The sequence below is a fragment of the Ochotona curzoniae genome, unplaced genomic scaffold (assembly GCF_017591425.1).
Source record: "Ochotona curzoniae isolate NIBS_2020 unplaced genomic scaffold, NIBS_Ocur_1.0 scaffold_3890, whole genome shotgun sequence".
In the NCBI taxonomy this organism is placed as follows: Eukaryota; Metazoa; Chordata; class Mammalia; order Lagomorpha; family Ochotonidae; genus Ochotona; species Ochotona curzoniae.
In genome coordinates, this window is record NW_024467115.1 from 40980598 (window position 1) to 41004206 (window position 23609).

General features: G+C 48.7%; 1 protein-coding gene across 1 annotated transcript in view; it reads right to left on the reverse strand.

Moving 5' to 3' along the window:
* PDE10A (phosphodiesterase 10A) overlaps window positions 1-1212 on the reverse strand; it is a 222857-nt gene extending 221645 nt beyond the window's left edge. The window contains exon 1 of the mRNA XM_040965377.1: window positions 381-1212. Coding sequence (XP_040821311.1) covers window positions 381-1212 — 832 coding nt within the window. The remainder of the gene's footprint in view (window positions 1-380) is intronic.
* Window positions 1213-23609: the final 22397 nt, after the last annotated feature.

Here is a 23609-nt window from a genome sequence, read left to right on the forward strand (position 1 = left end):
GAAAGTGGATGTCTTTACTCAGGACAGGGGGGAGGGGAGGAAGGGACGATGGGGGGTAGCTGCGAGGCCCTGACCTCAGGGACGCTTTGGGCAGGAGCTCCAGGTGCCAGGGGGAGCGCGTTCGCTCACGCATAAAGTTGAGAGGAAAAAGCCTTGCGGGCCAAGTGTGGCCACCAGCAGCAACCTGGGCCGGGGACCACCAGCACCTGCAACCTCACCTCCTGCTCGGCCTAGGAAGCCCAGCGTCCCGGCGCCGAGGGCCACTCCCGCGCGCCACGGAGGTGCCACCAACTCCCTGCCCCTCGGGAGAAGGCCGCCCCCTCGCACGGGCTCCCTTCCCGCCAGCCGTGAGCGCGAGGACGCGGAGCCAGGCCACTTACTGGGGCTCAGGAAACACTCGGTCAGCCTTCGGAAGCAGCTCGCGTTACCAGAAGGTCCATCTTCCATGTCGGAGCCGAGAAGAAGCGAGGCGAGCGCACAGCCGGCGCCTCCGGGCCGCTGTGGAGTTCGGTCACGGTGGCGGCCGCCGCCTCCGCCGGCGGGGCCGGGGCAGCCCCCGCCGGCGCCCGGGAAGCCGGGGAAGCCCACGCGCCGGGCGGCCGCGCCGAAGGGCAGCCGGGGCGGCGGCGCTCGGGGCCCGGCGCGCGCGGGGAGCAGCAAGCCTTGGAGCGCGAGCGAGAGGAAGAGGCGCCGCCGCCCGCCGCCGCCGCCGCCGCGCGGACTGCTGCTGGCGGGGACGCTCAGCGGAGCTGCCTCTTGTCCTCCGCCGCCGCCAGCATCGCCGCCGCCTCCACCTCCTCCCGCCGCCGCGCCCTCCCTTCCTGGGAGACGCGCGGGGAGGTGAAAGGCGGCTGAGGAGGGGAGAAACGAGGGAGGGGGCAGGGGCGGCGGCGGCCAGAAGTAAAAGGAAGATGGGGAGGCCGAGGGGGCGGGGGAGGAGAGCGCGAGCGCGAAGGGGGCCCGGGCCGCGACCCAGCAGCCGCCGAGCGCCGAGAGCGCGCCGGGCCCCCCGGCCGAGCCCACGCGGCCTGCCGGGGAGGGGGGCGCGCGCGGGGGCGCGGCGCGCTCGGCCCGCCCGCGGCCTGGCCGCTCCGGGGCCGCGCCGCGCCGGGCTTCCGGGCGGAGTTTGCCGGGGCCCGGGCCCGGCTCGTCCCCCGCCGCGGGCAGGGGAGCCTGGGGGCGGGGAGCGCGAGGCTCCGGCGGGCTGGCCATGGCCCGTCCTCCGCCGGCCGTGGCGGGGCGAGGCCGCGGGCGGGAGGGGCGCGCCGGGCTCCGCCCCCGCAGGACCTGCCCTCCCCGGGCGACCGCGACCCGAGCGTCCGGCCGCTGCCGCTCTGCCGTCCGATCCGGCCCTCCCGGCTCAGGCTTCCTCACATCGCGCTCCAAACCCGCGGCGAGTGCGGGAAGACCCGGGGCCGGGGGCGAGTCCTCTGGCGGCTGCGCCGGGCTCCCGGCTGGCGCGCGCGATCGGCGTCCTCGCCGGCGCGGGGCGAGGGGCTGCGGAGACGCTGCCTGCAGGCGTGGCGCGGTTTGTGTGCGCTCCGGCAGCTGAGCCTGGGCAAATGCTCGAAAGCGCGCAGGAAAGCACCGCAATGCCGCTGCCCGTGGAGGCGGCAGTGGCAGAAGACGCCCACTGGCGGAGCAGGCACACCCCACGCTGCTGCCGCTCGCGCCCACGTCGCGCGCCCTGCCAGGCCCCAGCGGCCCTCCAGGAGCCGCGCGCTCACTGGCCGGCTGGTAGGCTGGGGACCAAAGAGGCCCTGCGGGGTGTTGCCCCAGCTGGGTCCTGAGTCCCGGACTCTAAACCCGCAGCTGCTGCCACGAGTGAGCTGCTGGGCCAGCCACGCTGGCCGATCCGTGGCCCCAGCCAGGCAGTCCTCCTGCTGAGAGGCCAGCGACTCCAAGAGAGCTGCACTCAGTCGCCGCTCCCAGGAGGAGAGTTCCAACTCAAATGCTGGCGGAGAGTTTCATCAACTCAGGGTGCTTCTGAGAAACCTAGGGTCTGGAGGAGGGTTCCTCCCGGGCACTTCCTGTCCCATACACACTTTAAAGGGCGTTCGGAGTTGTGCCCTGCTGAGATTACGGAGTGGGAAAAGAGCAACTGTGGCTCAAGGGTAACAGGAGCCCAGCGTCCCCAACCCTGAAGCCACCTGTTCAGCTGTGGTTGTCTTGGGACCCCCTGGTGCCTTGCCGCTGCCAAGAACCCGTGCAGTTGCTGTGCAAGGGGAAAATGCTACCCAATAAACGCGCAGAACCTAAAGCCCATCAAGTTTGGTTAGTTGGAGCGCGCGACGTGTTGGAGCCCAGTGTGTTCCGCCACCCGGTCAACCGGGTCTGAATGGGGACGGTGGCCGTGAGGTCCCACTGTGGGTCGTGCAGTCCAGACTCCCTGGGGTGTCACACACAAACCGCCGCCCAGCCTTCACCAAGGGCCAGGCAGGCATCAGGGCTCCGAGGCTCCTCAAACACAAGGTCCCCGCCTCCCAGCGCGCCCAGCCCTGGACCACTTCTCGCCCTCAGAATCTTTTTTGTGGTCCAGATTCACTCTATTTCGAACCCTGCCTTAGAAGCTTCCCGCAGCTCTGGTCCTAATTGCTTCAGTGGGAAAGGGCGGGTGCAACCGTTCAGGGAGTGGAGCAGATGTAACTTCAGGACAGGTGGGAGTGGAAGAGCTGCTCCCTTCCCGCTAGGAAAGCCCGAAGTGTCTGTGCCGCTCCTGGACTGACTGGGGGTGGGGTGTCCGCCTGCCGCTTCTGACATTTACTGGGTCCAAAGTCCTAAACTGGTGGAACAAAAGAATGACTGTGGACTCTTAGCTCACGGGCTTAAGCGGGCGGGCTAGAGAGGGCAACACCACCCTCGCTTTTTGCATTTTTTTTTTTCTGAGGAAGGAAGCTTGCCAAGTGGATCAGCGTTGCAGGGTCTCAGGTTCTTCAGCAGCCCCTACCACTGGCAGCTGTGCTTCACGGCAGGCTGCACCTCGCGGGGACCAGCCACTGGGACCTGCGCATCTGTGGCAGAGTAGCTTCCCCGCGGTAATTTAGCGATCCTCCCGACAGAAGCAAAATGCTTCTCTTTGCCGTATAAGTTTCTTTTGCTGTATATTTGGATGAGTGAAGGCAATTTTCCAAGTCCCAGAAAATGTCCCTTTTACTTGGGTTTCAGCCACGTGGCAAGGGTGCAGCGGGGCGGGTGAAGTCCTTGGTTTGCTCTGTGCGCCTGGGTTCTATCAAGGCGCACACTGTAGGATTCTGTAGGGAACCTTTCTGCAGAGTCCACCTTCTTGCTCCCCTTCCATCCCGTCGCCTCCAGCGGTTTGCTGGCAGAAGGACCCGCTCCCTTAGAAAAGGAGCAGTGGAAGAGATGCTTTACTGGAAGACAACGGAATTCGGATCCGCACCGACCCGGCCCAAACCACGTGTTCATGTTCGTGAAGGAAAATTGAACCCCGCTTCAATCACTATGCTTTTATCTCGGGAAAACTCTGCTTCGGGATTAAGGGCACGCACGCACATGAACAACCCCTGCTAGGGTGTCCCACACCTGTGGAATGTCCTTCTAGCTCCTTTGCGCTTCAATCCGGGTTTCTCTTGCGCTTGTCCGAAAAGATGGGAGGCTGTGTCTCCCCAGGAGCTGTTCCCAGTTCCAAACCTGCTCAGCCCAAGCCTGCCGGCCCAAAACTGGGCAACCTTCGCACTTGCTGGTGGCACCCCTGAAGTTTGCGGGAGGGCTTCGGGTGGAGGCGAGCGGGACCACCATACCAGCCCCGAGCAATCCTAACACTAGGAGGAGAGAGGGCGGAAACTCCACGGGCAGCCAGTCCTCTTGGGGGGGAAAGTTTTGCTCACTCGCACTCACGTGGAGGAAATGCCAGCCCAAGTCGCCAGGACTGCAAACTGAAAGAATATGAAAAGGGCAATTAACCAGAGGGAAGGTGCCAGAATGGAATGCACAGGACTGTGTTTTCAAAGAATGAGAAACAAGAGTCTCGACCATCCGCCCAGGAAAATGAGCAAAGGAGTTCCGCGAGGAGAGCGAAGCCCTGCCGCAGCGGACTTGTAACCCCAACCTAAGTTATCCAAACCTCGCACACGTTACTACTTCTGTAAACCCGATATTGCCATCAGCATTTCGTGCCTAAAGATACTTTCATAAAGGGGATGGTACCTGCCTATCTGCCTGGTGATTAAGTAGTTTGGAACATTCCATCTTGAAAACAATTACAAACGTGGACAAAGGGGCAGCCAGGGGAATTTTTTGATGACTCCTTTTCTCAAAAAATTATCATCTTTCTTCGTGATAATGTAACCACACCCCTTTTAATAGCCACCAAGTTCCCTTCATTACTAACACGGTGAATGTTTTTGACAGCTTTTGGGGGAAACAGGGCTGCGTCCTAACTGATGCTATTTTACCGCAAAGGTCAGTAAAGCTCACAGCTGTCAATTTCACATCTCTGATTCTAGAAAAACCTGGGTTCTCTTTTGCAATGCTAACAATCTTTCTACAAATATATACAAACATAACAGTTAATTTAATGTCCAACTCCTCATAGAAACTAAACCTATTTTAAATCTTTACATTGGTTAAAATGTTGTAGCTTATTTTAAATCTGTAGCAAAATAATCCAGAAGCAAGTGGCTGATGTTCCTAAGCTCAGTGAGAACGTGTGAGTATTTCATGTGAGTCTTTCAACTCCATAGCCAGGACGCTATCAACATGTATGTCGTTCAAGTGGGGCACGTCACAGCATGGCAGCTCTCTGCACACCCTTAAGATCATTTATTCACCACCTGCTGTGTTGCAAGTGAAGCTCGGCTCCAGGCACACGTTCAGCCACTCCCAAGCTCACCACCTCCCTCACTACTGGTTGTAAGCTTCTCTTTCCAGGAAGTCTTCTTCAGTTCTACCCCCACCTCCGGCTTGACTGCCCGCATTCCTGGAGCCTGAGTGTTTTATCTGCAAACGTTATCAAGTTGCATTAAATTTTTCAAGAACAGAGCAAAGGCACTTGTACTTTGCATTGACAGTTGTGTTTTAATCGGCTTGGCATCAGGAATCCTGCCTCCTAGCCTTCATAAACTTAAATTAAAAAAAAAAATCAGCATACATCAGGCACTCAATAATTGCTATCTGTTTTGTCACCTGCATGGCAGTGCCTTACAAGTGTCAGTGACTGTTGATTGTAACACATCTTGACTGCAGGGTTACATTCTTATGGTATTACCACAGTCAAGCCTAAAAAATAAAAACAAACCAAGGTCATTATAATCCTAGTAAGAAAAATATCATTAAAGTCAATACACTGAATGAGACAGTCTTGAAAACAGACCAAACATTATTAAAAAAAAAAAACCTCCAATTACCACTACTACTAGAATTTAAATCCCAATTAAGTTATTTTTATAAATTCAAACAAATTAACTCTAAGACAAATTCCTATTTTACTATCACTTGATTTTGCTAGAAAATAAGTATAGCCGGCATAAGTTATGCAATTATTAATAAACAGTAAAATAAGATCTAATTTTCAGATATGAATATAATGCACTAATATCAAGTGTTAGTATATGCTTAATAATAAGCAGTGGCTGACAATAACCATTCAGAATCATCTTCAGTAACTATAAGAAAACGAGAGTTGACACTTTTGACTAAAGCAGTATCTCAGTAGGCATTTTCACAAGTCAAAGCAGATTGCTGAGGTGTGAGCCTGACAGCTGTGTGCAGCCCGGGGGAGGGGAGTGTCCTAAAGCACTCCCGGGGTTACAGGATTCCTTCTGGCTTGCTACGCCGACCGCCTGAGTATCAGCTCTCCCAAGTCACACTCCGTGTTACGCCATGGAACTGCATTCCAGTGACATTGCCATTAGAACATGAGCCATGCCTGGAGAGAGCTGGAACTCCCAGATACCATCAGAAGACAACCATGAGTTTGGTTTCATTAATCCGTACTTTCAGCAAAGCTCACAAGTCAGGTAGTCTTAAGAGTCCAAGGAAGGGAGTGTGAGAGCATTATAGTTCAAAAAGTAGTAACAATGAGGTTGGAAGAGTATTTTTCTGGATGACTACTGTGTAGCTTAAAGGACTGACGTGAAAGTGAACTTGGAGGTTTGGGACTTGAAGGGTTCCAATGGCTGAAGTCACTGCAAGCAGCAGGTCCCATTCCCCACACATGCCTTCCATGCTGAGGAACAGCCAGGGTCAGGCAGGGCTGCCACAATGGGCAGTGCCCACTGACACTGGTGTGACATTTGGGTTACATCTGGTCAGCAGGGTTTGGAACAAGCAGGCAGGTCTTCCAAATGGCTTGGGAGTCTCCACCTTGAAAACAGTGTGTTAATTTGAACAGCCAAATGTTTACAAGGAGCCAGAGCACATATGTAAAGTGCCTGATGTAGTTTCGGGTCAGAGTTTCGGGTCTTCCAGATCTGTCTCAACAAAAAAGCTCACTTCATCCAGAAAACAGATTCCTTTCTGTTCATCTCAGAAGAAAAGGCACAGCCCAGGGACCTGCTCCTGTCTGGACCAGAACCGAAGGAGCATCTGAGGACACCAGGCTGCGGCAGGGTTTGTTCCCAGGGGTGAACGTTCTGACGTCAGGCCTTGATTTGTAAAGATGACAAATTTCAAAGAGGAGAAAGCAACTGTGTTCTGTCCCCAAGCTCTGTCTTGTCCAAGCACCAGCAGGAAGGAGAGAGCGCTGCCCGCAGGGACAGGCCCTCCTACCACGGGTGTCCAGTGGACACTGATAGATCCTTTGTCCAGGCCACGGTTTCAGGAGGTTGGGTTTTCTGGTGCAGGAGACCCTCTGAGGACAAAAGGATTCTCACTGGGAACATAGCCCTTAGAAACCAAAAGAGAAGTGCTGCTGCTGCTTTAGCATTGGCTGTCTGCGTGGCAGGAGAAGCTGAAACTGGGCAAAGGATCGTCCAGGGTCCACTGGCAAACTTCTTTGTCTTTGGTTCTGAAATTGGAGTTGGATGAAGCAATGTCAGTAGTGAGGCTTCCCTCCCCCCGCCCCGACCAACCATATGCACTTAGGAGCTGCTGCACCCGTGTTTTTGTACAACCATGCGGGATGCCTCTGAGCAGAAATCCAACACATGCTTCTGCGTGTGGGTGTGCAGCCACGTGCATGGCACATCAGCCAAGCAATCAGAAATCTCCTGACGCAAGTGAGCTCCTGACTAGATGTCTCCAGTTCACCGACAGTGACTCAGGCGGAATGGATATTCACCTTTCTCTCTAGCTCCGGCATGACCAGTTCTGGTAGAGAGGGTCAGGAGAAGTCTCCAGAAATCCCCATCCAGGAGTCCTGTGTTCCTGCCACATGATACCTTCTCATTTTCAAGATAATTCCTCATAAAGATTCCCCCTGACTTCAAATGACCTGCCATCTGCTATCAGTGACAAAAATCCATAACGTAGTCCCTGTTGAAAACATACACTAAAAGGTCAAATTAGCCTCCTGATATTTGAACCCCATCAAGAAAGCTTAGTTTCATTTTCTACTTAGATGGAGACGTTTCTCTGTGGCATGCAGAAAGTCACACGCGGGGCTGAGTGCCATGAAACCACCTGCCAGCTTTGCTTTCCATGTCCTAATGGTTGTCTCTGAAAGGACCGTCAGGCCCATGTAGTTGATGTGGGCAGGAAGGCAGCACCCAGGCTGGGAGCCAGAGAGATGATCTTGGTAAGCTTCGCCTGGAGAATGAAAGCATGCCTGCAGCAGGCACACAATTCAGCTTCTCCTTCGCCATTGTCAGATGGGGCACTGCTCTGGTCCTACACGGAGCAGTCTATGCTAGGACATGTGCTTGATTGCCTAGGGCCTGCGTCATGAAGTGTTTTTGAATGACACACAAGAAAACCAAGGCATCAGTTACCATGTAGCAGCTGCTGCTGTTTTGTCCATGCCTAGTGCAAAGCTCTTACCAACACTGAGAACTATACTGGAACACCATTAACTTATATGCAACTCATTTGATGATTTGATAACAAACTTAGGAAATGTTAATATGTGCATACCAAATGATTCTCTTACTTGATTTTTTTTTAAATGGAACTGAATAATGAAAATCCAGCTAAAAATATCAGCATGACTGTTATCTGATAATCTCATATAATTGCCAAATAAATCATGTTGTAGCAAGATTAATTGAGGAATTAGTATTTCCTAGGAATTTTTTTGCTAGTTTCCAGGGTTACTGGGAGTCCTGGCATTGTCAGGTTAGGCTGGTGGCTGAAGATCAGACTGAAGCCTTGGGCTACTCTCAGCTGTCCACACTGCACACTTTTGGCGAGGGGTAGGAATACAGTACAAAGCACAAGGTCAGGTAGAGTGGGGTTCCTCCAAAGCAGGTAGGGCAGACTCTCAGAGTGTGCAGGAGACATCCATCAAGTTATCTCACAGCAACAAGCTGTCTCTGTGGACCACACTTTACATACCTGTGGCCTCACTCCCCAACTTCACCACATTGGTAAATGGACTAGCTCCATCCGTTCCCAATATCTCAACATTAAGTCATCTTTTCTGGCAAAAGCAGTTCAGGAGCAAATAATGTTTGCTGTATAGCCCCAAAGTCCACTCACTCTTCTAAGTAGCAGCCAACAAGAGGATAGAGAAAAACCCTTTGTGTGTGTGTGTGTTTTGGTAGCTGTTTTGTAACTATTAATTTTTCTAACCCTCCTCCTCCTCGGAGATTGGTAAATGTGGTGGTTTTACTTTTAGATATGCAGTGAGCATTCTGTGAATCATCACGAAGCGCTGGGACACTTTAAGAAGTTCATGGAAATGGATTTTTGCTGCAAACACCTGTTGAAATCACTAGACATGAAGGTCATAAAATGTGTATTATGAAGACACTACGCAGAGATCGCAGGGTTTCCTTTGCACCCAACCAAACTGATCTTTCTTTAACAGTATTTTTTCACCAACTGTTTGATATGCCCCCATCTAACCTCTGAACAGCCTGGATCCTACACAGGAATGCGTAAGCATGAGCACCACTTGGCACAGCCACTTCGGAGATTAGCCAGCCCAGCAAGAGGTAATGTATTACTCATCCTGCCACCTTCACGATGGCACGATGGCACTCTTGTGCAACTCTCTGGGAAGTTTTCGTTGTGAATCTGCTCGAACACCATTAATTCACTCTCACAACTACATACTGCAGTCTTAGAGCAGCTTTTTGTTAGTTTTTCTTTTATTGGTTTCCTTATTTTTGTCATGTTTAAATGTTTAATTCATTACCAACAGATTCAGCGTGGTTTGTAAATATGATTCTCAGAACATAATGATATTCCCTTTCTTCTTCCTTCCTCTGCCCTTTCTCCTTCCCACCCTCCTTTCCTCTCCCTTTCTTTCTATTTTTTTAAAATTTTTATTTTAACCTTTGAATTTTATGGTGCAATTCTATAGAGTCTTCATAGGCAGAGGTACAGAAAGAGAAAGAAAGATTCCTTCAGCTGGTTCACTCCTTAAATTGCCAATGTCACCCAAGCAGAATCGGACCAAAGCCAGGAGTCTGGTACTCTATCCTGCTCTCCCATGTGGATGGCAGGGTCCAAACACATTGGCCATCTTCCACTGCTTTCCAAGGTGTATTAGCAGGGAACTGGAGCAGAAACAGCACAGTCAGGACTTGAACCTGTATTCATACAAGTGCTCACTTAATCTACTGCAACACAGCAGTTCCATGGGCCCATTTCATAAATGTTGCACACCAGGATTATAAAATTGTTTTAGAAAAAGGCAGCTAGAGCCACACCTGCTGGAACACCCAAGATCCAAAAAGGGTGCAGGCTAGCCGAATTAAGTCACAGCACTCACTGGCAAGTGCCAGAACTGAGTACAAGTCATGCCAGGCTGCAATGTAGTGCTTCCTGACAGGCACAAGATCCAGGGCTGAGAACAAGCCTGGTAGGGGGGTCTGTGGGCATGCCCCTGCTGGGTTGTAGCTCCTGCTGGTGGGCATGAGAGCTAAGGCTGGAGGTGGTCCAGGCTGATCAAGGCAGCAGCATCCATAGGTATATATGTGGGCCAGGTTTGGGAGTGAGTTGGGCTGAGCTAAGCTTCAGCACCCACAGGTATGCATGAGAGCCATATAGGTTGTGGGTGGATCAGGCAGGGCCTCTGCACTGGCAGTCACAGAAACTGGAGCTCAGGTGGGCCTGGTGGGGATTGCTTGGGGTTACTTTGACTAGACTGTAGTTCCACTGGTATACTTAAAGCCCGGGCCTTTGGCAGGTTAGCTAGGCTAGGCTGAGCTGCGATACTCATCAGTTCACATGAGATGGGGCTGGGGACAGAACTGAGCAGACAGCTGCATCTACCACATGTTCACTGGCAGGTGAGGGACACAACCTGGCCTCGCACTGGCTGGCACACAGGCAAAGCTGAGGTCACCCCAGGCAAGGTCTCTTGGGGGACTCCCCAACTCAAACCCCTGCCACAGGGAAATTCACAATATATGTGGTCCAATCTTGGTCTACATGTATCAGGACTCAGCCTCCTCAGCTGCTGATGCCTGTGCAGTGGACAGCATGAGCAGATGTACACAGAGCACATGACAGCCAGCTTATCCAGGTCAGCAGAGGACACTGAATGCCTTGTCAGAGGATGGAAAGCAGAACAGATCAGATCACTCTTCTGGTGAAGCTCTGCAACATGTCTCTGGGTCTGTGGATGCACGAAGGTGGACCTGGTCAGCCAACCTGGTCAGCCAACCTGGTCAGCCGACCTGGTCAGCCAATAGACCTTGGGAAGATTTTCTCACCTCTGGAGCAAAGAAGCCTAAGACAGCTCAGAACTATCAAAACCATCCCAGTAACACCCTTGGAACAGTCTTTCCCACGTCTGAATCTCTAAGGCATCATCAAATGACTGTCTCCCATCTCTGGATGCTGATGTAGTTTGACAGCAAGTAGCCCCACCCACTCCCACCATTGCAGACACAGGAGGAAAAAAATGGAAACAGTTTTTCACCCACCCTCCTCCACAGGTCAAGTCTCCCTGCAATTATTAGAGACCCGCATGGGCAAACATCCCTCTCAACTACGCAAACAATATTAAGAATAAAAATGTTAAAACCTTTGAATTGCAAAAAAAAAAAAAGAAGAAGAGGAAAGAAAGAAAGAAAGAAAGAAAGAAAGAAAGAAAGAAAGAAAGAGAGAAAGAAAGAAAGAAAGAAAGAGAGAAAGAAAGAAAAGAAAAGAAAAGAAAAAAGCAGCAAGAGACCAAATTAGGGATTTTTATAGCACCTTTAGATACGTATGATGTGCTTTGTTCTCTAAGTCCCTAGTTCAAGGTTTCTCTCTTTAATCAGGAGATGAAGTGTCAAAGTGTGCTCCCAGGGCCCAGCACTATGGCCTAGCAGCTAAAGTACTCTCCTTGAACGCACCAGTTCCAGTCCCGGCTGCTCCACTTCCCATTCAGCTCCCTCCTTGTGGCCTGGGAAAGCAGTGGAGGATGACCCAAAGCCTTGGGACCCTGCACCCACTTGAGAGACCAGGAGGAGCTCCTGGCTCCTGGCTTCGGATCGGCGCAGCACCAGCCGTTGCGGTCACTTGGAGAGTGAGTCATTAGATGGAAGGTCTTTCTGTCTGTCTCTCCTCTCTGTATGTCTGACTTTGCAATAAAAATAAATAAATCTTTAAAAAAAAAACGTGCTTCCGCAGCGAAGCATCACACACGGGATTGTCCTGTTGAAAGCACACACCTATCTTCACGCAAGCCTTGTTTCTGCAGCAACTGTAACAGGTGAAATCTCTTGCTTTTTGAACCCAATGTCAGCAATCAAAAGAAGTTTCAGAAGAGAGATTAGGACAAGTCGGGACATCTGTGATTCAGCAAATATTGCTATCAACACTGAAGTCTGAATTAGTTTGTTAGGGATGCATGACTCATAAATACCTTACACTGTCAACAGTGTGAAGCAAACCCTTTTCGCTTGACCAATGCCTTTAAAACGAATCTTAGCAACTCACTGTTGCTGACCATGGTGGTCAGTGTGCACCAGGTATGGAAGAGACTCCCCACTTGGGCATCTTACCCTCAGCAATTAGACCTAGAACTAACCACTTCACAAGTCCTAGAGCTGTCACATGCAGGTGAACCGACTCAGAAAACTTCACCAGGCACAGTGTCACGGAAAAAAACCTGGGAAATGCACCAATAGAAATCCCGCAGATTCCCTGAAGCACACACACCCTCCTGGTGTACCTGCCCAGACCGCCATGCACAGATTCAGCCTCTGGGTGGTGCTGTAGTGCGATGGATTAAGCTGTTGCCTGTGATACTGGCATCCCATATAGTTACCAGTTGAAATTTCCATGGCTCCACTTCCAATCCAGCTTCCTGCTAATGAACCTGGGAAAGAAGCAGCACATGGCCTGAGCGCATCGACTCCTGGCACCCACGTGGGAGACACAGGTAGAGTCTTGGAATCCCTCCTCCAGTTGGAACAAGCTCTGGAATCTTTTGAGGAGTGGATCACCACAAAGAAGACAAATTCTCCCTCCCCTAATTCCCGGACCTAACCTGTAACTTTAAATTACTAAAAATAATCTTTTCAAAAAAAGGCAAGCCTTGGAGAATCAAGATGGCAGAATAGGGTAAGGACACGTTTGAACGGATGGAAAAACATTTAATCAGGATGAAGCAGAGAGGACATATTTCAGGAAATAGGAAAGGACAGAACAACAGCAGAGGGGTACCTGGAGACTGACAAATACAGGAAAGCAGCGGACACAATGGTTTGGTGTTGCAGTGACTGATACTCCAGCGGCATTCAGCTAACAGCCATCTGAACTCCACCAGGAGCCGGAACTCCACCAGCAACCAGATGGGAACGGACTTTCACTGGGAGCTTGGGAGGTAAACCCAGACAAAGAACTGTCCATTCTGCTGGTCCGTTTGATTTTACAAGGAGCAGAGAGACAGAGCAGCAGATCACAGTCAGTGCCAGAACAGCATGCATTTCACAGTCCAGTCAGTCCCCTAGAGCTGAATTGGGCACCATTTTGCATAAGGAGGAAAAGGCAAGGGAAAGGACTGAGCATACACGGAGTTGGGAGTGAACTAATTTCTGACTCAGTGAACTGCATCAACATGGCATTCTACAGGTTCCACCCAGACAGGTCTGAGCAGCCCTCAGACCTGACAGCCAGCAAATCAAGAACTCTAGTGGTGGTATGTCAGGCGCCATTTTGTACACTGTGGCACGGGCTTTAGGACTGCAGGGATCAACAGTGAACTGCACATGTGCTGAGCTCACAAGAATTCACTGAGTTCCGTGGATTGCACTGGTCCCACAGGAAAATAATACCGACTGTAGCATCCTACAGGTCAAAATAGGTCCGTGTGGCACCCAGACCTAATGTCCAACAGGTTCCAGGAAGATCAGCACCACCAACAACCTAACTATTTAGGACACCTGGTGTCTCCTTAATCCTGGGACCTGCTCCAACTGGAAGTGGTAGAAAGGTTGCAGAGACAACAGTTCAGCCTCAGCATGGTATCACAGGAGGTGGAAAGTGGTGAGCCAGGAGCCGGGGCTGGGGAGACCACAGTGAAAATCTAACATAAGAACCCAGACCTGGAACTCGCCGGAGGGACTGGCACAATTGGCTGCAAGCAAAAAGCTGTGTACCAACTGCAATAAGTAAAATCGAACTGTAGACCTGTGGGTGTCATAGCTTAGAAACCTGACCCAAGGAGAAGTCTCTGCTAACCAGAAGTGCAATGACCAAGAGCCAAAAATGAGACAGAGGCACAATGAATATTACTGAAAACCAACTTGCAAAGGAGAAAAACCCTATGCCAACCTCAGAGTTCACTGAGGAAGACATCGAGAAAATGGCTCACACAAAATTCATAAAACTCATTTTAAAGCTTCTGATCAAAAATGAGAAACACATACAAGAGCTCAAAGAATTTAAGGAAGCAATAAAGCAAATCAAAGCTGATGTGTCAGAAATTAAGAACACAGTAGAGCAAATTAAAAGTACAATGGAGAGTCTCCAAAATAGATGAAGTAAGCAGAAGACAGAATCTCAGGATTGGCAGATATCTCCTGTCACCAGGGGGACGCAAACAAAAAGCTGGAAGCAGAGCTGGATCAGGCCAAAAGAAGTATTCAAGAATTGAAAGTCACTATTAAGAGGCCAAATATAAGAGTTATGGGAGTAACAGAAGGTGCAGAAAGAGAAGCCGGGTTTAAAAATATATTCAATGAAATAATAAAGGAAAATTTCCCTAATCTGGAGAAAGAATTGGGAAACACATCCAGGAGGGGCACAGAACTCCCACCAGGCTTGACCAGAACAAATCTTCACCAAGACACATAAGCATCAAGCTCTCTTCAATTGAACATTAGGAAAAGATCCTTAAATGTGCACGTGAAAAGCATCAATTGACATATAAAGGAAGGCCAGTTAAGCTCACAGGAGATCTCTCACAGGAAACTCCATAGGCCAGAAGAGAATGGAGTGACATATTCCAGATTCTAAAAGCAAAAAATTGTCGGCCTAGGATGACATACCAAGCAAAGCTTTCTTTTGTCTTTGAAAATGAAAGAAAATTCTTCCACAGTAAAAAAAAAAAAAGTTAAGAGTATGCCTTTTCCAAACCTGCCCTGCAAATGATACTTCAAGATGTTCTCTTGACAGAGAAAAGGAATAGCACCTACCAAAACCAAAGGCAAATGGGAAGAACATCCCAGTAAAAGAACAATAGAAGACTAAATCAATGAACATCCCATTGCTAAAATGACAGGAACAAATTACCATCCATACATATTAAACTCTAAATGTAAATGGCTTAAATTCATCAATCAAACATCATAGGTTAGTAGACTGGATTAAAAACACAAAACCCATCTATTTGTTGCTTACAGGAGACACATTTCACCAAAAAAGATAAATGGAAACTATCTCATGGATTTTGATATTTTTTTATTATTTTCATCTCTTCAAAACACTTTCTTCTCATTAAATCATTCAATTACTCATAGATCATACAGTAGCATCATTTTCTTCAAGAAGGTTCTTGATTTTCATTTCTTCAGCTACACATTAGTCATTCAATAACATATTATTTAACTTCATGGCATTGTAAATTTCGATTTTTCTTCCTGTTGTTGATTTTGCATTGTGGCTTTTCATTTAAGGGGATGTATAGTAATTGTGTAATGGAGACTATCATATCCAGGTGAGGATACAATGCAGTATGCATCTCTACTTCCAGACTAAAGATGGACTCCCAACGAAACTGTTCACTATATCTTGACAATAGGAAGCTGGATTCTCTGTCATTGTCCATGCCAGCAATGATGGACATATCACTGTATGAAGAACTATAATATAGTAATAATATAGGGGAACTCAGTGAGTTGGGAGGGAATTGGGGAAGGGATAAGGGAAATACCAAGGTTTATGGAACTGTATCATAAAATGATACTAATACAAAGAAGTTTAAAAAATCAAGTTTCTAGGACAGGAGGATGGCATTCCTGACTCTAGCCAAGTTTGGGACCAAGGAACCCAGGGCCTCAAGGACAGCCTTCTCCCAGGCTACAATTCAGCCGTCTCCAGGCGCTTTCAGGGTTGGAGAACCCACTTACTCTAACTGCTATTGGCTTCGGCCATTTGTTCTTGCCACACTCACACTTCTGTTGGCTTCGTGGTTGTAATGTGCACTCAGCGCCTTTTAGTGTTTCCCCTTTAGTATCAACACAAGTCTAACCATACCCTTCCCTGGGATGAGCCTTGAAGAACTCCACAGGATTCAAGTTGAGCTTTCCTGTTTCTGTTTCACTGGCCTCCAAATGGTTTTAAATTTAGTTTATGGCATTCTCTTTGATCCTTGGGATTGTATGGAAGTGTGTGTGTTCCTATCTAAGTAGTTAGTATTTTTAGCTACATTATTATTGTTGGATTGTAGCATAAGTATGGCCTGTAAAATCTCTATTCTTGGGTCTGATTCTATGGCTCAGTGGTGAAATATTTGCCTTGCAATTGTCAGGATCACCTATGTGGGCCAGTTCGTGTCCTGGATGTTCCACTTCCCATCCAACTCCCTGCTTGTGGACTGGGAAAGCAGTGGAAGAACGGCCCAAAGCCTTGGGATCCTGCCCACACATGGGAGACCTGGAAGAAGCTCTTGGCTCCTGGCTTTGGACAGCCCAGCTCCAGCCATTGCAGCTTCTTGGGGAGTGAATCAGCCAAGCAAAGATATTTCTCTCAGTATCTCCTCTCTGTAAATCTGCCTTTCCAATAAAAATTTATTTTTTTAAATCTCTATTATATTTTGTGGAAAAGTGTTTATGCTCACACATGCTCAAATTTTATGAATACTCCATGGGAGAAAGAATCTGAGCTGGTTGAACTCACAGGGAAACAAAGACTTAAACTCGTGTTCTAGAGAACTTGTACAGCTGCAAATCCTGCTTTGACCACCTGGTCGTGTGCAGGAGTGGAGAAATGGAATTTTCTCCAAGCCTCATTTTTCATCTTTAAAATGGCAGCTCCAAGTGTTACTGTCTGTGACAGTGATCTGAGACTGAAAAAAACAAATGCCAAGTATGGTGCCAGCAAGCACCCAATAGATAGTAATACTGGGTAACCATAATAATCATAAATAGACTTGGTCTCTGCCATTGGGACGGGCCTGGGTCACCACACTGACTGCTGGGTTTGGCAATTGGGTTTTCCGGAGATGGGCAATGGGAACTGTAGGCAGGGCTACGGGGACTCAGTGAGCATGTGGTAATGGCAGAGAACTGGCACCCAGAAGGGATTAACTGTTTAACTGGATTCTTGCAGCTGGACTCATTTTTTCTGAAGCACAGTGGCACCAAACCGAAGTCCTTGGAGTCATTGTGATGGGGTGCAGCCATTGAGGGCTCACACACACTTGCTGTTTGACAACGGAGAGGGCACGAAAATGGAGTTTCTGTACCCCACCTATCCTACCTCCTCTGGTGCCATTCAAGTTAGTCGAAGGCATGAAAAGTGTACCCCGGGCTTCCTGCCTTCCACTCCATTCAGAATAACCAACAGCGTGGAAATTAATCCAGAGGCTCCGTGCACTTGGCCCCTCCTGCCTCCTAATGTGCTAGGTTAAGTGAACTGCAGGAAAACTTTGGGCTCTGGTAACTCCCTTCCTGCCTCTGGCACATAGAAACTTTGTACTGTGTGGCTCTCAATCTGATTGGAGGATGAGAGCTTAAAAACCCCTGCCTTTGGCTCCTGAAGTACAGCAAGAGCTGCTGCCACCGAGCTTGGGAAATAAAAACTCCTGCTAACATCCCACACTTGGATCCAGTGTGATCTCTCTTGCACTACACGACAGCATCACCAAGAACAGACAAAAGCCACCTGCAGCTCACAGGCCCCACAGAGGCACAGCCCTCACAGCCACATGCAAGGGCCCTGACACTGACTTCCGGCACTAACTTCTTGTCAGGGTTTCCCTGCGCGGTGCGTGCATTTTGTCTGTTTCTTTAAGCCATGAAAAGGCTAGTGTTGTTCCATGTGCATTTCCTTCTCCACTAGGAGACCTCGCCCCCTCTCAGAGACCCTGTGCCCCTTGTCCTGGTGTCCATGGTATGGACCAGCAGGCTGCCACCACAGGGACTTTTCCTTCTGAGAGGAAGGGTCTGATTGCCAAGTTTGAGTTTTCAGCAGGAGTCATGCCAATCTGATGCTGGAAAACCAGTGGTTTTTTCCTGCTGAGTCTGCCCTAAAAATCTGAATGGCTTTGTTATGCAAGTCTATTATTCCACAGATAGGCAAAGCTTGTGTACTTTTTCCAGCCCAAGTTTTAAACACCTGCTTTGATGGCTTTGAAGACACATATGAGGCAGAAAGACCAAAGTGTTCAGCTATGCATTTCATCCTCGGAAAATATAAATGTGGCTTCATTATGGCAAGACTCGAACAGCGTGTTTAGAGCTTGTTTGAGGGCTTGTTGCTATTTGATAGGAATGGAGAATTTTATTCTCTAAGTCTACTCTAGACATTGAGAAGGGGAAAGAAGGCTTCACAAATCAAGTTCTTAAAAAAAAATCTCATGTCCTATATTTTGTTAAAATACAATCATTTAAAATCCGATGGATGGAGAGTGGAGTTGGGGTGTAGTGAGTTAAGGCCCTACTTGAGATGCCAGAATCTCCTGCAGGCACTGATTCGTGTCTCTGCTGCTTGACTTCCAATTCAGCTTGCTGTTTTAGGCCTGGGAAAAGCAATGGCAGCTAGCCCAAGTGCTTGGACCACTGCTGCCCACGTGGGGGAACCTGGAAGCAGCTCATGGCTCCTGGCTTCAACCTGGCCCAGCCCTAATTGTTGTAGGCATTTGCAGAGTTAACCAACCTCTGCAAGGTCTCTCTCTCTCTGCCTCTCCTTTTGCCTGTAATGTTGCCTTTCAACTACATAAATAAACCTTTAAAAAAGAAAATCCGGTGGATGAATAGTTGCCTGGGGAGTTTGTATATATGAGGACCTTGGAAGGAATCTGCAAACAGAAAAGGGGTGGTACCACAACTGGGTCAATAAGGGAAAACGAGCAACGCAGCCAGTGGGAGATTTAGAGTTGATTGCCAACTCTTAGCCCTCCTTACAAAATGCATTCAGCCACTCATTCATTCTGTATTTATATTGCATCTGCTGTGCACCAGATGTGATTCTAGGCTCTTGGAATACTGAGCGCGGCAGATAAGAGTCCTGCACCTGCAAAGCTGGCATTCCAGAACAGTCTCCAAGGCCTTGGCACCCTGGCTGGATGAACAGTGTCCCCAGGCTGAATGTACAACATGCCAGCAGCAACAGGAGATGTGAGCAGTGCTGGACAGAGGCTGGTGCTCCCAGGCTGCAAGGAGGGGAGAAAGCTCCAGGTGGATGGGACACTCCCTGTGAGGGGTCTCAGGGTCCTTGTGCCTGCAGCAGACAAGCAGGAGAAGTGACAGGCTGGGCACTCAGCGCTGTGCAGCGGGGACCGGGCCTCTGAGACCTCACGTGCAGGGGAGGCCTTGCCGGGCTCCTGCTCTGACTTTGTGCTTGGAAAGCACATGCGTACATGTGCATTTCTGCTGCTTTGCTGTGGAATGGCAGCATGCCAGGGCTGATGGGGGGTGACAGTGCACATTGCCCTTTGCTCCACCTGTGCCATGATGGGCCGTGTACATGACAGACAGCAAAACCCAAGGGAGTGGAGGGCAACTCAGAGCCGACTGAGGTCTCCTCTGGCAGGGTTAGGGCTCACCTGGTCCAGAGAAACAAGCACCGAGTCTGGCTGGAGGGATGTGTTTCTTCCTTCACAGTCACTGGATCACGCTGGAGCCTGATGTTGCTGCAGGAGCTTTCGCAGAGAGGAGAGGCATTGCGGCCAGCTGACCCCAGGCCGAGCAGGGGAACCTGCGGTGTGTGAGTGTAGGCTGCTCACAAAGCCCTGCGGCTTGAGCCCCAGCCACTCCACTTACAATCCAGTTTCCTGCTAATGCGCTTGAAAGACTGCGGAATGGCAAGTACTTGGACCTTTGTCACTCCTAAGGGAGACTCCGACAGGATTCTGTGTTCCTGGGTTTGACTTGGCCCAGTCCTGGCTCATGGGAGCATTTGAGGATCGAACCAACTGATGGAAGACCAATTTCCTTCTCTTTCTCCATTCCTTTCAAATAAAGTGAAAAGAATCCTTAAGTAATAAAAACAAGTCTATAAGAGAAATGAATGCAGCCCCACAGGAAGAAGGAACTTGGCCTGTGGTTGCCACCACACATCTTCACCATCTATTCCCGGTGTCTCCAGCCTGCCCAGCTACCCACGCAGATTAGGGACGTGGTGGCACAACTGTTGGAGCCAAGTCCTTCCTCTGTGTGTGTGTCCTTACCATGGAGCAAGTTCATGGTGGGCTGGCAATGTGGTGTGCAAAAATTTTCCATCTATAAGAGTGGCATGCCCTATAAACGCTGGCTCATGTTCCAACTGCTCCACTTCCCATCCATGACCTACCAATGCGCCTGGAAAAAGCAGTGAAAGATGGCTAACGTGCATGGGATCTTGCCTCCTGTATGGAAGACTCAAAGTCTCTGGATCCTGGCTTGGGCCAGTCCTGGGGACAGCCATTGCAGGCATCTGGAGGAGTGAACCAGTGGATCAAATGTGTGTGTGGGAGGCGAGGGGGTTCTCTCTGTAACTCTGACTTTCAAATAAATATATTTTTTTAAAAATCATAGAAAATGGAATTAAAAGATCATATACCTTTTCCACAAATGTTGAAGATCCTGTATGCATTTGCATGTACGATTGGGTAGGTGTGTAGATATGTCTGAATAAAATGGAGGTGGGTGCACATGTGCATGTATGTTCATGAATTCTGGCTGTATGTTAGCATGCATGCATGTCCGTACATGTGTACATACATGTCCATTGTGTGTATTGGTGTGTGTTCATGTGTGTACATGTGTGGTGATGCATGTATCTGTGTATATAGGTCCATGTGTGCTTTTGTGTGTGTGCACGCGTGTATATGTGTGTTACTGCGCACACTTGAGCGTGCCGATGTGTGTGTAGTGTGTAGTATGCACAGCTGCATATGTGTATGTGTCTTTCTCCCCCATGCTTCCTTGCTCAGAAGTGCAAAGCTTACATCTGTATCGCCAGTTCAGCTGCATAGAATTATCCACACCCCTCCTCCCCTCATCCCTACCTCATCCTCCTCACCTTGTATCCTGACCTCTGATGCCCCAGTGTCCTCTGCAGCTTAGCCTCAAGCCTCAAACTCCAACAGACTGCATCCAACCTTACCACCCACTCAACTTCTCCATTTCCCTTTCTTTATACTAACAGGCTTTGTACATTAGCTCTTACCAGAAAAAAAAATCCCTTTGAATGATAAATTAGCATGCACATTCTTTTTGATACATGGAGGAAATTCTATCCTAGCAACAACCACCAAATCAACTGTCAGCCAGCAAGGATATTGCCTGCTCTGTTTGGGAAAAGGATTAGAAGCAGTCAGACTTCTCCAGATTCTTTCATGTTAAGAAATGTATTATTAGATGAAAGAAGATGGAAGGCTGTCTGGTGAAAAAGAATTCCATTGAAATGATCCGTGTAGAGATTCTAAATTTTCCTTAGAATATTTTGAAAATGTGTTGTGTGTGATGGACATTTTAAGCATGCTGCACCTAGTCAACTGGGGTAAACGTAGACTGGACTATCTTATCAAATGTCTCCGTTTATTATCGACACAGCTAGGTAGAAAAGACCAAATTTGTTTTAACAGGTGAAGTGCTAAGAGAAGGCTGATGCAATTTGGCTCTAATTAAGAATAAACAATTTATGTATGGAACTTTTGGATTAAATCCAGGTAGCTCAACCTTTACCTCAAAGTTGTACCATACTACCATAGTCTTTTATGCGGGCAGAAAAACATAGGGTCTTGAAATCAGTTCACAGGATGCAGGAAAAACCTCCATGTATCCTAATCACCAAACTTGGAGGATACCAGGTCAGAAAGGCCACGGTGAAGCCTAAAACCTGAATTCTAACCCAGCTTTTACATCCTGCAGCCCTCAGAGGCTGCAGAGCCAACCCTTCCTAACAAAACCCACTGAGATGCCTGGACCAGCAAGCCTGGTCTCCCAGAGTCGAAAGGAAATATTTCACAGTCTCCTGAATGCGAACATCTGATGTATTTCATAGTTGGGACCAACACACAAAGTTGGACCCATGAAATTGTTGCTGTTCAAGTGGTAATTCCAAATACCTAGATGCCTTCTTTATGTTCCTGTAGGACACGTGGACTCAAAATGGCATGGGTTCAATTTCAATATGTAGGTGGCAATTCTGGAGTAGTTCATGTTTCATAGGGAACTCACCAAGACTGGATACAGAAAGTTACACTTCACCTCGGCCTTTCATAAAAGTACTCTGTTTCCACGGGACTCCCTGGATGCTCCCAGATGTCAGTGCTGAGTGCCACTAAGTAACCAAGTACTGGTGACTCCCTGTGATGAATGTTGGGCGTGCTTTGATACCTATGGGGGAAACGGTTAAATACTGTTGGGTGCTGTTCCATTGGGTGGAAGATACTGTTGAGTATTAGCGGAGCTCTTTGGTAGGTACTGCCGAATACTATGGCCTAAGCACTGAGGGTACTGTGGAACATTTGGTGAATACCCATCATAGGTGCTTTGGAGTACTATAAGTGCCTGTGCCAGATACTGCGGAGTACTGTTGGGCACTTCTAATGGGTGCTGTAGAGTACTGTGGAATAATACAGTGGGTATGGTTAAGTACACCAAAAAAGCTGAGACCAAAAAAAAAAAAAAAAGAGTGGACATTTCGATTCTTTCCGTTAAAGAATGTAGCATCTGACTGAGGTAAAACACCAAAAGGGTATTTCTTCTCTAAGTTTTTGGAAATCCTAGAAGTTTAAGTGTGCTGCTGCCAAGAAATCGAAACAATCACCACTCACTGTAGGGACAGTGAGTGAGAAGCCCTGCACTCGTCCGCACCAGGAGGCCTGTCCCAGCTGCAGAGGGGAGTGTGGCCACTGGTGACAGGCTCAGGACACAAGATAACTGGAGTCATGCTTACATAAACTGACTGTAAACTTGAACCATAATCTCTAGGCAATTTTTACATAAACTCTGGAAAACTACCACGATGTAACAAATACCCACAAAGAAACTTCCTATTAAAAAACACTCATCACTTTCTACCTAAACACCTACTTCCTCCCTTGAGTTTCAGAGTGGCCAGCTTGAAGAAAATGTTTGTACGTGCTATTATCTTCACCTTGCTGGGCAGGCTGTCATTCTGAAAACTCTCCAATTACTCTGCAAGTTAGTTGCATATGCAAAGTTCCTGGTAGGGCATACAGGAGACTCGCCACGCAGCGTGTTGCACACCCATTCCTAAATCTCCTTTGATGATAAGGTGTCCTTAGCAGTAAGGACACCTGCATTAAGAGGCAGCTGTAGGATGCTGGTCCACCTCGGCCATTAGGCCTGTGTGAGAACTACCACAGTCTGTGGGTTTCAACCAGTGCTCCGGATGGTGAATATATCCTGTGCATAAAGAAACTGAAAGAACTGGGTTCCTCATTCGGAGTTCCAGATAGCTATAAAAGAAATCTTAATTTTCAAAGAAAATGTCAAAATGGCATTGTTATGTATGAATATGGACCTCAGTAATCATCATGGAAAAATCTATTTGAAATGTATGTGTGAGGGAGTGTGAGTGTGTGGGTGTGTGTGTGCGTGTGTGCGTGAGTTTGTGTGAGTGTTAGAGTGAGGGAGTGTGAGTGTGTGTGTCAGTGTGAGTGAGAAGATGTGTGTATGAGTGTGTGAATGAGAAGGTGTGAGTACGTGAGTGTGAGTGAGAAGGCGTGAGTGTGAGTGTGTGTATGAGTGTGAGTGAGTGTGTGAGTGAGTGTGTGAGGGTGTGGCGGTAACATGTCAGGGTCTGGGCTCTTCTGCCTTTTTGCTAACAATTCCTTACTTGTTACAATGTGCTCAGGCTTTTTATTTCTTCACATTTTGACCTTGATGAACTGCATGCATTTAGGGATTTCCTTCTAGGCTATCCAATTTATTGGAATA